Source organism: Phymastichus coffea, unplaced genomic scaffold (assembly GCF_024137745.1).
Source record: "Phymastichus coffea isolate CEN01 unplaced genomic scaffold, Cenicafe_Pcof_1.1 PCOF00026, whole genome shotgun sequence".
NCBI lineage: Eukaryota > Metazoa > Arthropoda > Insecta > Hymenoptera > Eulophidae > Phymastichus > Phymastichus coffea.
In genome coordinates, this window is record NW_026706837.1 from 2,368,374 (window position 1) to 2,382,687 (window position 14,314).

The window sequence follows — 14,314 nt, forward strand, 5'->3', positions numbered from 1 at the left end:
ATATGTCCATTGATAATGCCACACCACACGTTGACGCTCCAACGATGTTGATGATCTATGTGTCGATGCCAATGAGGATTTTCAGCTGACCAATAATGACAGTTGTGCCTGTTGAGCTCCCCATTATTTTTGAATGTAGCTTCGTCAGAGAACATGACATTACGGAACAAAGTTCTGTCGTTTTGAATCATTTCTCTTGCCCAACGACAAAACTCCAGTCGTCTTTCCATGTCATCTCGTGTGATGGCTTGAGTGAGAGTGATGTGATATGGTCGGAATTTTTGGCTTCTCAAAATTCTCAAGACAGTTTGTTTTAATATGCCAGTTTCTCTTTGAATTTATAATGTACTAATATGAGGATTGTCATGAATAATTGCCAATATCACAAGCACGCGAACATCATTCTCATCGTAAGTATGATGTCTTCGCGTACGAAATAAATGTCCTTGTTGAGCTTTCACATGAACCCTTCGAATGGTGTTACGATTAGGGTGTCTTCGGTACGGGAAACGTTCTTGATAAAGTCTTGCAGCTCTACGATAATTCCCTCCGGCTAGACCAAGAATAATAATCATGTCAACACGTTCACGCGCAGTATAATCCGGCATACTCCGAAACAAAAGGCTTTTGATGTAATTTTTAATAAAAATTTGTTACAAAAAAATTCTCTTCAATGAACACAAAATCTTTATTCAGTGAAATAAACGAATAAACTAAGCTGCTGTATTAAAAAATAATTTTTGTTTTGGGAGAATGAAGAGATTCGATAAGCCAAACCATACAATGACAGATATTCTATCTTCACGGTAAATGTTACTTTTATGGGGTAAAATGGATGGTTAAGCTAGAAAAGCATACGGCCTTGCGCTAGCATATGATAAAAGGGACGAATCAACGATTTCCGAATCCGGGGTCAAAATGAGGGGCCCCGTTTAAAAAAACAAAGTTGACCTTGAAATAATCTTGAACCTGACCTCCAAGGTCACAGGCAAGGTCATAAGGGTATGTCCTCAAGTTGAGCAACTTTTGTATGAAACTATTTTTCGTAAATCTTACATTCGTAAAAAAATAAAAATGACCTTCAAATAACCTTGAGGGTCACCCCAGATCCCACGTATAATAGGTCATCTGAACGTAGAATTTCCCGTTCTTTCCAAATCCAGGGTTAAAAATAGAAGGTCCCGTTTAAGAAAACAAAGTTGACCTTGAAATAATCTTGAACCTGACCTCTAAGGTCACAGGCAAGGTCATAAGGGTATGTCCTCAAGTTAAGCAACTTATGTATGAAACTATTTTTCGTAAATCTTACACTAGTAAAAAAATAAAAATGACCTTCAAATAACCTTGAGGGTCACCCCAGACCCCACGTATAATAGGTCATCTGAACGTAGAATTTCCCGTTCTTTCCAAATCCAGGGTCAAAAATAAAAGGTCCCGTTTAAGAAAATAAAGTTGACCTTGAAATGACCTTGAACCTTACATCCAAGGACACAGGCAAGGTCATGATCGTATGTCCCCCTCCAAGTTGGACAACTTTTGTTTGAAACATTTTTCGCTATCCCCACTAGTTTCCGAGAAAAAGTACTGGCTCACTTAAAATGGTCCACCCTGTATATACGAGTATAGCTATAAATATATTTAGCTATAAATAATAATTGTTAAGACTATCGGCATGCTTAAGTAAGTAAAACATCACAAGAGTAAGTTATATAGTAAGATTACTGTATAAACTTTCTACACTATACTATATAGAATTAACAGTGATGTGGTAAAATATATTTGTGATTAAAGATATATTATAGAAATAAAAATTAGTATAAAAATTTTCAAAACAGAAAGATTTTAATTTCACAGGCCGACAAATCCCAGAACCAGAGACCAGACCTAGTGTACCTGAAGAATTTGGTGCGTTGAAAACGACTCCGAGCTTAGAATTTGGCCTATATGTCTGGGTTCTGAGATATTGTAACCTAAAAGGCTCAAAAACACGTTTTTTTTTGCAATACTTGAACCTCTTTAACTTAGTAAAAAAAATGTTTTTTTGAAAAACGGATAAGGGCATCTTAAAGCGCTGGATTTCTACTTCAAAATATGAGCCGCTTATTTTGAAAGTAGCCTAACTCCATTCATCTTCAAATCGAGATATTGAAAGTTTAGGCCATTTCATACTACACGGCTCAATTATTCAATTAATTCGGAAAACTTATGTGTAAAAAATGTATCATTTTCTCTGAATATAAGCAATCTGAAGTGCGTCACTGATAAATATCATGAAGTTGTACATGTAACCATGTAAGCGGCAGCAAATTGAAAAACGGAGTTTGGTCACTTTCAAAATAAACGGCTCATATACTAGCAGTGTAAGTAAATACCATTTTTTCATCCACGTCTATGGCTGATCGACGAAGTGAAAATTTCGATTTTAGTGAAGTGTGATATAAAGTTTTAGGATCCTAGAGTGGCAAGATACTGGGTTTGTGGGTTGAGTAAGTGGGGTGTAGCGACTTAGGGTTATTGGATCGCAGATACTGGGTTTGTGGATTAAGTAAGCGAGAATGTAGCGTCTTAGAGTTATTAGGTCGCAAGATACAGATTTTGTGGATTAAGGACATGCATAAAAATTCTCAATTAGTGAGTTTAGTTCTCTAGAAAAATTTTTCACACTGAAAGTCACATTCACAAAAATCGAAACTTTCATTTCTTCAATCCGCCATAAATGTGGAAGAAAAAATGGTATTTACTTAAATGACTAGTGAATTTTGAAGTTGAAATCTAGTGCTTTAAGATGCCCTTGTCGTTTAAAAAAAAAAATTTTCACTAAGTGAGAGAGGTTCAAATATTGGAAAAAAACGTGTTTTTGAGCCTTTTAGGTTAGAATATCTCGGAACGCAGACATATAGGCCGACGTATAATAATTTATTTTTTAGGTATAAATACAAAAGTATGAATAATATATTGTAAATTTAAGAATGTAAAAGGCTATTTGATGCTTGATTATAATCGTTATAAAATACAAAATTATTCAAAGTTATACCTGTTTTTGTGGAATAATGATTTGTGTCGAAAGCGCGTCTCCTGTGTTTGGAATAGGATGATCTAACAAACAAATACAGCGAATAACTTGACCAGCTTTGTGTACCATATTAGGAACGTATGTTGGATCGCAAAACACTTGCTTACAAGATGCTATTTCAGTCCCTGAGCGGACGCCAATAACTACTCCATTTTCCTTAATAATTTCATCTACAGGTTTATCCAACATGTATGTACCGCCATAAATAGCACTGAGACGAGCAAAACCTTGAGGTAATTCTCCCAATCCATACAGAGGATACAAATATGGCGATTTTCCATACCGTGCTAAGCTTTCACTATATAACTTAATTCTGCGGATTGTAATAATCGCACTTTGAGAAATATAGTCGTCATTTCTAAAAGAAGCAAATAACAATATATATGTAATATATATACATATAGAATCAACTAATATTCTAATGATAAAATTCGTACAGATATTTGTACATTACAAATATGCGAAACAATCTCAATTTCACAGAATCTTTTATTATTTTTTTTTATTAGTACATCTAATATGAAATACTTATAATAATTTGAGTATGATAGAAATATTATTATAACCAGCAGACCGGAAGTCGGCCGTTTTAGTCACTGATCAAACTAGCACCGATTAGGATGTAACTGGCTCGGTCGTTTATATCCTAATTTCAGACTTGCTGGCTAAAAAATAATATATGACTCATGACCGCGGTATTAGTAAGCCCATAGCATGTGTTTGATACCCTCGGGTGTCAATTTATATACGAGGTGTGTTCAAAAAGTAAGGTGACTTTTCAAATTTCACGGGCAACGTACTTTCGATTATCGATTTTTTTGTTTTGTTATGTTGGTACACTCTTCCCGAACATCTGTACCAAGTTTCAAGTGTATAGCATTTTTTGTTTGGTTGTGAGAGGCGTAAAGGTTATAAGTGTTTTGCGTGCTCGGCGATTTCTTGCTATCGAAAAATATGGATCAAAGGATTTGCATCAAATTTTGTGTAAAAAATAAAATAAAGTGCTCCGAAACACTTGAAATGTTGACGGTGGCATACGGTGAAACTGTTCTGAGTAAAAAAAATATTTACAAGTGGTACAAACTCTTCCAAGATGGCCGGGAAGATGCCAATGACGAACCTCGCTCTGGACGCCCAAGCACGTCAATAACTAATGAAAACGTTCAAGCAGTGAAGAAAATTGTTCTGGAAAATCGTCGAATCACTATCAGAGAAGTTGCTGAGAATGTTGGTATATCGCTTGGCTCGTGCCATGAAATTTTTTCTAACGTTTTGGGCATGAGACGTGTGTCAGCGAAGTTTGTTCCGAAATTGCTAAATTTTGACCAAAAGAACTGTCGCATGAGCATCGCTCAAGAACTGTTGAATGACGTCAACGACGACCCAGATTTACTCAAAAGGGTCATAACTGGTGACGAATCATGGGTATATGGTTATGATATCGAAACCAAAGTCCAATCGTTCCAATGGAAGAGCCCAGATGAGCTAAGACCGAAGAAAGCACGCCAAGTTCGATCAAATGTCAAAGTTTTGCTCACTGTTTTCTTCGATTACCATGGCATGGTGCATCAGGAGTTCTTACCATATGGACGTACGGTCAATAAACAGTATTATCTTGAAGTTATGCACCGTTTGCGAGAAGCAATACGAAGAAAACGCCCAGAATTGTGGAAAAACAATTCATGGCTTTTGCATCACGATAATGCCCCTGCTCGCTCATCTTTGCTTGTGAGAGATTTTTTGGCCAAAAACAACACCACAATCATGCCTCAGCCACCATATTCACCGGATTTGGCCCCATGTGACTTTTTCTTGTTCCCAAAACTAAAGAGACCTATGAAAGGACGGAGATTTGCAACGATTGAAGAGATAAAGACTGCATCGCTGGAAGAGCTCAAGGCTATACCGAAAAGTGCTTATGAGAAGTGCTTTGAGGATTGGAAAAACCGTTGGCATAAGTGTATTGTATCTGAAGGGGATTATTTTGAAGGGGACAACATAAATATTGATAAATAAATAAATATTTTTTCTTAAAAATACCAAGTCACCTTACATTTTGAACACACGTCGTATGCTATAAAATGACTAATACTTTTACGGCCTTATGTTCTAATAAACTAGTTTTTCAAATTCGATGAAAAAATTTTATTGTAACAATAAAATCATTAAAAATTTATTTTCACTTTTTTATAGTTCTTATAGTTTTCTTCTCCTTATTTTTAGTGTTTTTTTGAATAGTTATAAATATGCAATCGTAACATCCCTTTGAACGTTAATGGTATATTTACAAGGGTTTTTAAATGTAGATTCTCTTTTCTCTTCCTGCCATACCCCAATTTAAAAAAGTAACCGAAAATACCCGCTTCTCCAACATTTTTTAATAAATACTCTATTTCGGAGATTCCCGTACTCTTTTCATAATACAGATAAGCATATATATACTAAAATTTCCAAAAAATAAATGTTGAAACAGTTTATCTTAGATTATCAATTATATGGTGTAATGAACAGATATTCGTTAATGCGAGTGCGTACACTCCCGTCCAATAATCTTTACCCAACCGAGAACAAAACGACTGTAAGTGTGAAGCTCTATATTAACAATGAATATAAAGTTGTTTCTAAAGGAAACGTTCATATAATCTCTGAAATTAAATAAAAAATATTTTAGAACAAGTACTTTGCATAGCACAAAAAGAAATACAAAATAATTCTTCTGAATTCTTTTACTATTTTTTTTTCTTAACCCGTTTCGGCCGAAAACGCAACTCACGAGACACTAGTGTTTGAAACGTTATAACTAATTCAGTAAGCGTTCAAAAAATTTATGAGATACATATTTCAAAAACTTACAGCAAGCCCTTCATGATGGTGTACTCAAAATTGATCTTAACCATCATTATTTATGAAAACAACACGTTTAAACAAAAAAAATATAGGGATTTTCAGCTATCTTCTTTTTCAAATCCAATTTTCGAAACCTTCAGCATTGGGAACCAACCTAGAACCCTTGCAACCGATGGAACAAATACCTAAACTTTAAGAATTTGTGGTTTAAAGTTCAATTTTTCGCTCTAGTATTTTCAAAATGACGTCTGAACAGCCAAATTTTCCCAAGTTATTCACGAATTTTTTACTCGAAAATTATCAACTTGTTGGAAAAGTGCCAGGAGATGAAAAGTTCTTAGAATCGATCGGGAAATGCACATGATTTTTTTGGGAGAGTTAGGAGGAAAATTTTTCTTTTTATAAATAGCAAATATTTGCAAAATTAAAAATTGCTCGAAATGCTTCCAAAAAATTCTCATGTACTCCTTAGCATATTCTAAGATCATTTTATGATTCATAATGTACTCATCAAGTGGATTATTTTTCAAAAAAAATGCTGAAGTTGCAAAACAGTCGTAAATTCTTATCCATCGTCATTATAAATAATCGCTTGGGCATTTTCTATACTATTTAGCATTTCAATTTTGATTTAAAAGTAAATAGTCTGCTAATGTACACATGCACAGAAAAATGCACGTAAAGATTTATTTTGCAGTAGTGCGCCGATGATTTTCTTGGTTGAGTGTCTGTTCCTGGACACGAAGCCGTTAAAGACAAACAGATTGCCAATCCGATGACTGAAGTGTTTTTCAGGTAAATTGGAGGAATCTCGATAATCTTAGAATTTTGAGTAAAAAATATTCTAAAATTGCAAACTTTGGAACTCGCTACGAGGCGGAATTGCGGAAGAGAAAAAAAGACGTCATTTGTAGATTCAAGATTTTTTTGTTGGAAAACCATCAACTTCATGAGAAAATTGTAAAGAATAAAATTATCTTAGAAGATGCCAAGGAGTACGTGAGAATTTTGTTGAAACATTTCGAGTAATTTTTTAATTTTCTAAAAATTTTCTGTTTATAAAAATGGTAAACTATATATTATTCAACGTATTGGATATAATTAGACACGACTTTTCCCCATCTTTCAGACAGCATATGGATCCCGCGTTGTAAAAAATTCCTCACCTTTTGAGGCGATCCAAAAATCTATCCAATTTTTGGCTTCTTCGTAAGAAGTAAAATGCTGTTCGGCTAGGCCGTGAGTCATTGACCGGAACAAGTGATAGTCACTAGGGGCAACATTAGGTGAGTATGGCGGGTGGGGTGGGACATTCCATTGAAGCCCCTCTAAAGTGTCTTTAACGACTTTTGCAACATGAAGGGCCGAGCGTTGTCGTGCTGAAAGATGACTGTCGTATCTTTTGGTATATTGGGGGCGTTTGATCTTCATTACTTGACTCAATTGCATAAATTATTGTTGATAACGTTCTCCAGTAAGGGTTTTATTAGGATGGAGTAGCTCATAATAGATCACTTCGAGCTGATCCCATCAGATATACAGAAGGAAGCTTCTTGCCATGAATATTTGGTTTAGCCGTTGAAGTTGATGGATGTTCGGGCTTACCCCATGATTTCCTGGACTTTGAGTTGACGTAGTGGATCCATTTTTCATCCCCCGTTACGATTCGATGCAAAAAACTCTTATGATTTTGCTTTTGAAGCAGTTGTTCGTGAAAAATAGGAAGCGTGGACGTGAGAAAGAGACCGACCGAAAAATTCGGAAGCGCACCTAGAAGAAGTGTGTGCGCGATGGTAGAGAGAGAACGACACGCGATTAAGGAGAACAATATTGTTACGGTAAGAAATAGTGAGTCTGGGACGCATCGTTTTTCTTTGCTATTTCATTCATTATTACCGGAAAACCTAGATATTTGGAGAATCGTGAATGTCTATGCAGTACATATTAGGAAGAGTATAGTGAAAAGGATACTCCTATTTTTAAGAGAATGGCAGCAAAGACTAAAACGAGAGGTCCAAAGAAAGTACTAGGTACAAATGAACCTGCCCAAATATACTTAATCGACATACAAGCCATGGTCAATAAGCTCCACCCTCTGATACCAATTTTGATATTACTAAAACTTATATGCGATAACCTTTTATCTGAGTTTCCTCCTACCGATTTCCTTCCAGTGTAGTTAAAAATAAGGCTTAAAGTCAAGTGTCAACCATGAGCTTGGAGGTCGAGGATGTATGAAATGTTTGTTGCAGCAGCCACGAGCTAATTAGCCATCAGAGCTAGCAGAGCAGTTAAAAGACTTCTTCCAATGCATCCTGTAAAAATAGCAGAGATCTTGACCAAGTCCACATGTCGACTTTTGTCGACAGGTTGAAAATGTTCTCCGCCTCCAGCTCGCGTTCAACCTCCTATTTCGATCGCCTTGTTCTTCCCTTTTAGATTGACTGCTACCATTATAATCTTCTACGATGGATGACCGATATTCCAGTTGGTGCTAAATTCTCCGTCCCCGAGTCGAAGGATAAAGGCTCAGCATGCGAGAGTAAATACGGCCTCAAAGAAACATGGGCGATCCAGCCACTTACTGCACTAGGCACAGCCACCTCATCCAGAGCCTGACGTGATTGTCAATGATAGACAATATCATTGACAACATTTCAACGAGGGTTACAGTATTATATTAAGCAGATAGCTTAATCCTTCAAAACACAGACAGAAAATCAGCAAACCGTCGACCACGTGAATCTTATTCTAATCTTAATAACCAAACACGGCTGATCGCTTGCTTATCTACATCACTGTTTCATAGGAGCGCTGCGTTTGATTAATCACTAAATATTTCATATTACCACATTTCTTTTCAATCTAGGTCTACTTTAGTTTCTACCCTTCTTGCTGTACAATTTCTATTAGTTTCGTTGATTTTTGATCATTTAAATTCTATGCAGCCTTTTTGAGACAAAGGTGTATAGGTCCTATCCGCCCTCGTTTGATCTTACTCACCTACCTTATATAGTCGTATAGAATCCTATTTCCTTCATTATTTCATTCCTTAATGAACGCTTCATTTCAACTCTGATATATACTCGCGCGCGATCTGATTTCTGATGATCATGGTTGTTACGTCTTCTTTTTGGTTATAATTTGCGTGTCCGCGCGAATAGCGAATTGTTTAAGGAATATTACCTTAAACAGTGTAGAAGCAATAAAGTTAGCAAAACTATTCTTAATAAAATAAAATAATAAAAATAAAATAAAATAATAATCGAAAATATAACCTTAGGTGATGAGAGATTTTAGCTCATAGCAGCATAGACACAGTGACTGCACCTCAATTTTATATTGATAATGTTGTGGATTACATGTGATTCCTCCTATATGCGACAACGATTGCTCGAACGTGCCATTCACAGCCAGTCATACTCAGTATCAGTTCATCGACGGAGTGGCGGAATAAACGTCAATTTTAAAATGAATATGTGTGAAGCTGTCAGTCACACTTGTATGGTCGGTGATGTTTATTTATCAAAAAAGAGGGGATGAAAAAAAATAACCAAGAATCTTAACAATATCTTATACACTAATTACCGAAAGAGAGCTGTACAATTTAAAAGCGATCTCCGAGCTAGAGTGACTCTCCTTGACAAAAAATGCTTTGCGGGAGCGTTAATTTTTCCGCCTTCGCTCATCGCGAGTTAGGGAAATTTGATATTTACGCGTGGAGGTAGTGCCGTTGCCAACGTTCACGCAGACGGAATCGTTTTAACTCTAGTTTGCGCTCGTGAAATATTTGTGATTTTTGCTTTATCATCTATCTTCGCCTGCCTCTGTTTCTCGACTTCAAAAAGCTTTTTTGAGAATTATTCCATAGTCAGCAAGAAATACACGAATTGAGGGAGTTCTTATATAGATCTTATATCATGCCTGGTTCAGCCTTATCGAAAGGTAACAGTGGTCAGGAGGTGAATTTCCGACGAAAGTACCTTCATACATTTATACGTGTAGGAATAATTCGGGACTAACTTCAAATTTTTCTTTGTACAGGTTTTAGATCTACGAAGTATGGACTCATCGCAGTACCTGATCAACTTCCTGAAATTACACTGATTACCTACCTCTATCATAATATTTATTTTACGTATCTAAGATACAAGCACTGTTTTGTATAAGTCACTTGGTCAAGGAGGTCATTGTTGCAAAGTCAATATAACATCCCATCATACACTTTCCAATTCCTATACTTATGAAAGAACCCCCCCCCCTCCTTCCAACCCTATCTCACTGACTTTAATCTTCTTTTGATATGTTGTAAATCATAGAAAAATAAGTAACACGTGTTTTATTTATTTGCCAAAAACACTCTAAGGTGGTGAAACCCACCCTCAAACACCACCCTCAAAAATAAATTTTTCCATTTCTCTCAAGTTCTAGTTATTATTTTGTGATATTACTATCACCTATTAGTTTATATTGTTCGTACTCTCGTAGTTGTTGCGTTAATGAGTAAAAATTCGTTTGAATTTTAAAGTAGTGAATTTGAAAAATTATATACAGACAGATGGAAAAGCGAAAAACAGTGTGCGAAATTTTGCTTTCTCGACATGAATGAAAAAGTTTTTTGCATCAAATCGTGACTGGAGATGAGAAATGGATCTACTTCGAGAACCCCAAACGTAGAAAATCATGGGTAGATCCAGGTCAACCAAATCGCTTCGGAAAAAAGACATTGTTGTGCATCTGGTGGGGTCAAAAGGGGGTTGTGTACCATGAGCTCTTGAAACCGGGTGAAACAGTTAACACCTTGCGCTACCGTGAACAAATAGTCAAATTGAAGCATGCATTGGATGAAAAGCGACCGGAATGGACTTGAAGGCACGCGAAAGTAATTTTACAGCTCGACAATGCCCCCGCACACACAGCGAAAGCGGTTAAAGAAACCATTTCTACGTTTGGCTGGTCCACCCGCCATACTCACCGGACTTGGCCCCGTCCGATTACCATCTGTTTTCATCGATGGCCCACGCGCTCTCTATGCAAAGCTTCAAGAACTACGAAGATGTCGAAAAATGGCTTGCTGAATGGATCGCCTCAAAGGATGAACATTTTTTTTGGAAGGATATCCATGACTTGCCAGATAGGTGGACAAAATGTGTATCAAACGATGGAGAATACTTTGAATAAACGATTTTTTCATTATTCTCCTGAATGACGTGTTTTCTTTACAAAAAATTAAGAATTATTAACTGCCACACCTGGTAGACAGCATTAAAGAAAATTTAAATCATGTAAAAAATACAAAAGTTGATATAGATAATTTAAGCATAATTTACATTTATCGCAAAAATCGGAGTTAAAAGTTATTAACTAATGAAGTAAGTTAAAACAATAGTAAAAAATTTACAATAAAAAAATAAGAAATTTTTACATATAAGTAGTATAGCAATGTATGTTTCAGGCCACTCTGCGCGGGAATCTGTAATTCTTCGGTCCCTTGGCCTAACCCTTGCATATTAATAATAATTATTAAGGTTAATAATTATTATTAACAATATCTGCGGGAGTCCCTGGCTTACACCTTTAGTTCTCTGGCCTAATCCTTCCATGTTAATTATTATTAATGTTAATAATTATTTATAATTTTTGAGGAAGGGTTTATATTAAGGAAGGTTCCTAGGGCTTCTAGTTCCTAAGGACCCTACCTATTGCTTTCTATCTAATTTATTTAAATGTATTTTAAAAAGTTATAAATATTATTGATAATTTAATTGCTACATTGAAAATGAAATGAATAGAAAACGATAATTGAAAAAAATGAAAAGATAGATTGGACAATCGAATAAGCGTTTCTTGGGTTGGCAGGCTAGTACTCTACCACTAAAGCCAATGCCACATGTACCTTAGAGAATGCTTATTGTGTATATTAGCTACACACACACACACCTCACACACAACACACATACATTTGGTATAGGGCCCGAGCGTGCGGTAGAGAGGAGCACGCAATCAGCTCGGTTTGGCAGCGTTCTCTCTCTCTCTCTCTCTCTCGCTCTCTCTCTCTCTCTCTAACCCTCAGCGTGAAACATGGCACGTGGAGGAGGAGTGGAGGGCATACTGTCTATAGTTCTGGCTTGGGGATGCGCTGCTATAGTAGTAAATGCGTGTTCTCTCCACGGAAAGAGCTTCACTTACTACCATAGCTGTTTTCGTAAGAATGCTAGAGACTGCGAGCGCAGTCGCTCGACTGGCACCTCCTTGAGATGTTCCTCCTAAACATCTCTACTAGGAGAAAACCGTTATTCCCATCCGTTCACTCTTGTAATCGCTTCAGATATAATGTCTCTACTAAGAGAGTATCCTATCCTTCTCATGCATGACTATTTTGTTAATGTAATTAGTTAAATATTATTTTAATAAGTTCACATTTTATTGTTTTGTTACGTCCTGAGACGTAAAATTAAATCATTTTGAGATCAACGGCAATCATGCGAATTGAAAGTAGCAAAATAAGCACAAAATGTATTTCACCTTCTTTTTTTATTTTACGAAACGCAAAAATTAATAAATCAAATTCAGCAGAAAACTCAATTGAGAAATTGAAACATCAACTTGATTACTCGACAACTAAATGTAAGTCAGTAAGCCAATATATAAAACATCGTCTCAATTTTTTAGCCAGTTGATTCGCGACTCGCGACAATTCTACTGTACCACTTGACTCTGCCACTCATTGAGTGAAATCCAATTATTAAATAAAGTGTTATTAAATATTATTAAATAAAGTGTATCAAGTTCATTTCTATAATTTCCATACGAAATATTCTCAATAATAAAGAAACCAATTTAAGAAGAAAATAATATAAAGGAACAAGGAGTAAGATAATAATTTATCAACATCTTCAACAATATATATATAACCCAGGTAAGTCCTGCCATTATACATATTATATTATAATCATACCGTGATAAAATAAATTTTACTCATATTAAACGAATACATGTCACGGCTACGGAGTCGCGACATAACAAATTGGTTCCGGTACAAAAAGGGTGTTTACTTTGCATCAAGTAAAACTTAAAAAAAAAAAAAAATTAATTTTTAATGAACAATAAAGATTCTTCTAGTTCTGACAACGCGAAAAGACTTACGCGACTGCAAGTAAAAACTAAACCAGAATTAAAAAGCGGTATAATTAAACCAAGCACATCTATTACAAATCCTTTTAAAAAATCAAATAAACTCGCGCGTTCTCCTCCTAGAACAAATAGCGAGAACAATAAAATAAAAATTTCAGAAAATCTAGAGAAGTTAAATAAACAAATAACACAAGAAAAATTAATTGATATATTAGACACCGATATTCCAGAAGAAAACTCACAACAAAAATTAACATTAAATTTTGAATATCCGAATTCACCGTCGAATTTAGACTTCACTTTCGATCAAAATTGCGATTCTTCATTTAATAATAACGAATACACGGACATCGGTGGTATTTTAAACGAACAAAGTATTTGTAGTGAGTCAAAAAACTTAATAAACAAAAACGAAAATTTCGGACAATTAGTGCCTTATAATTCAAACATCCAATTACAGAAAACTGAACAAATCGAAAATATTAATACGAAAGCAAACGTCAGCGAAATGTCGCAACCGCTGAGATTACCACTCAAGTATGTCGCGGATTTAGTCCCACAGTTCGACGGCAAAAACATAACACTCAGCGAATATATCGACAAATTAAAAACTGCAAAGTCAATAGTTTCTGAAATAGATGAATCAAATTTAATACCAATTTTAAAATGCAAGCTAAGTGGAGAAATTTATAAAGCACTAGCTAATATAAAAATCAATAAAATAGACGATTATATTAAAGCTATAAAACAATTATTTCCTTCTTTAGATAATATTCATAGTTTATACGGGAAACTTACGGATATTATTCAAAAACCAAACGAATTAGTTCTTACATATGCAAATCGGTTGAAAGATCTAGTTGTACAGATCAAAGAATTAAAAAAACTACAAGTAGATACTGATGAAACCTTTAAGGCATTTGAAAAAACAATAAATGAAGACGCATTAATAAATTTTAAAAATGGCTTACAACAAAATATTCGAATAGAATTAAAAGATTATAACAATTTAAGCACTGCTGTACAAGAAGCCATACAAATCGAAACAAAATTCAAAAAACATAAAATATTAATAGGTGGAATTACCGACATTACCCAAAACACACCTGATTCAACTACCGTTTCGGCAAATGTTAATAATATTTACAATTGTCAAATCTGTGAAAGCTACAATCATGAAGCTTTATTTTGTCATAACGGGTCATGCGTATACTGCAAATCTAACGACCATTTATCAAACAATTGTAAAGTGGCAAAATC

At 35.3% G+C, this 14,314-nt stretch overlaps 1 protein-coding gene across 1 annotated transcript in view; it reads right to left on the reverse strand.

The window, feature by feature from the left end:
* LOC131675575 (rab GDP dissociation inhibitor beta) overlaps positions 1-14,314 on the reverse strand; it is a 259,622-nt gene that overhangs the window by 53,434 nt on the left and 191,874 nt on the right. Inside the window, exon 3 of the mRNA XM_058954602.1 lies at positions 3,035-3,431. Coding sequence (XP_058810585.1) covers positions 3,035-3,431 — 397 coding nt within the window. The remainder of the gene's footprint in view (positions 1-3,034; positions 3,432-14,314) is intronic.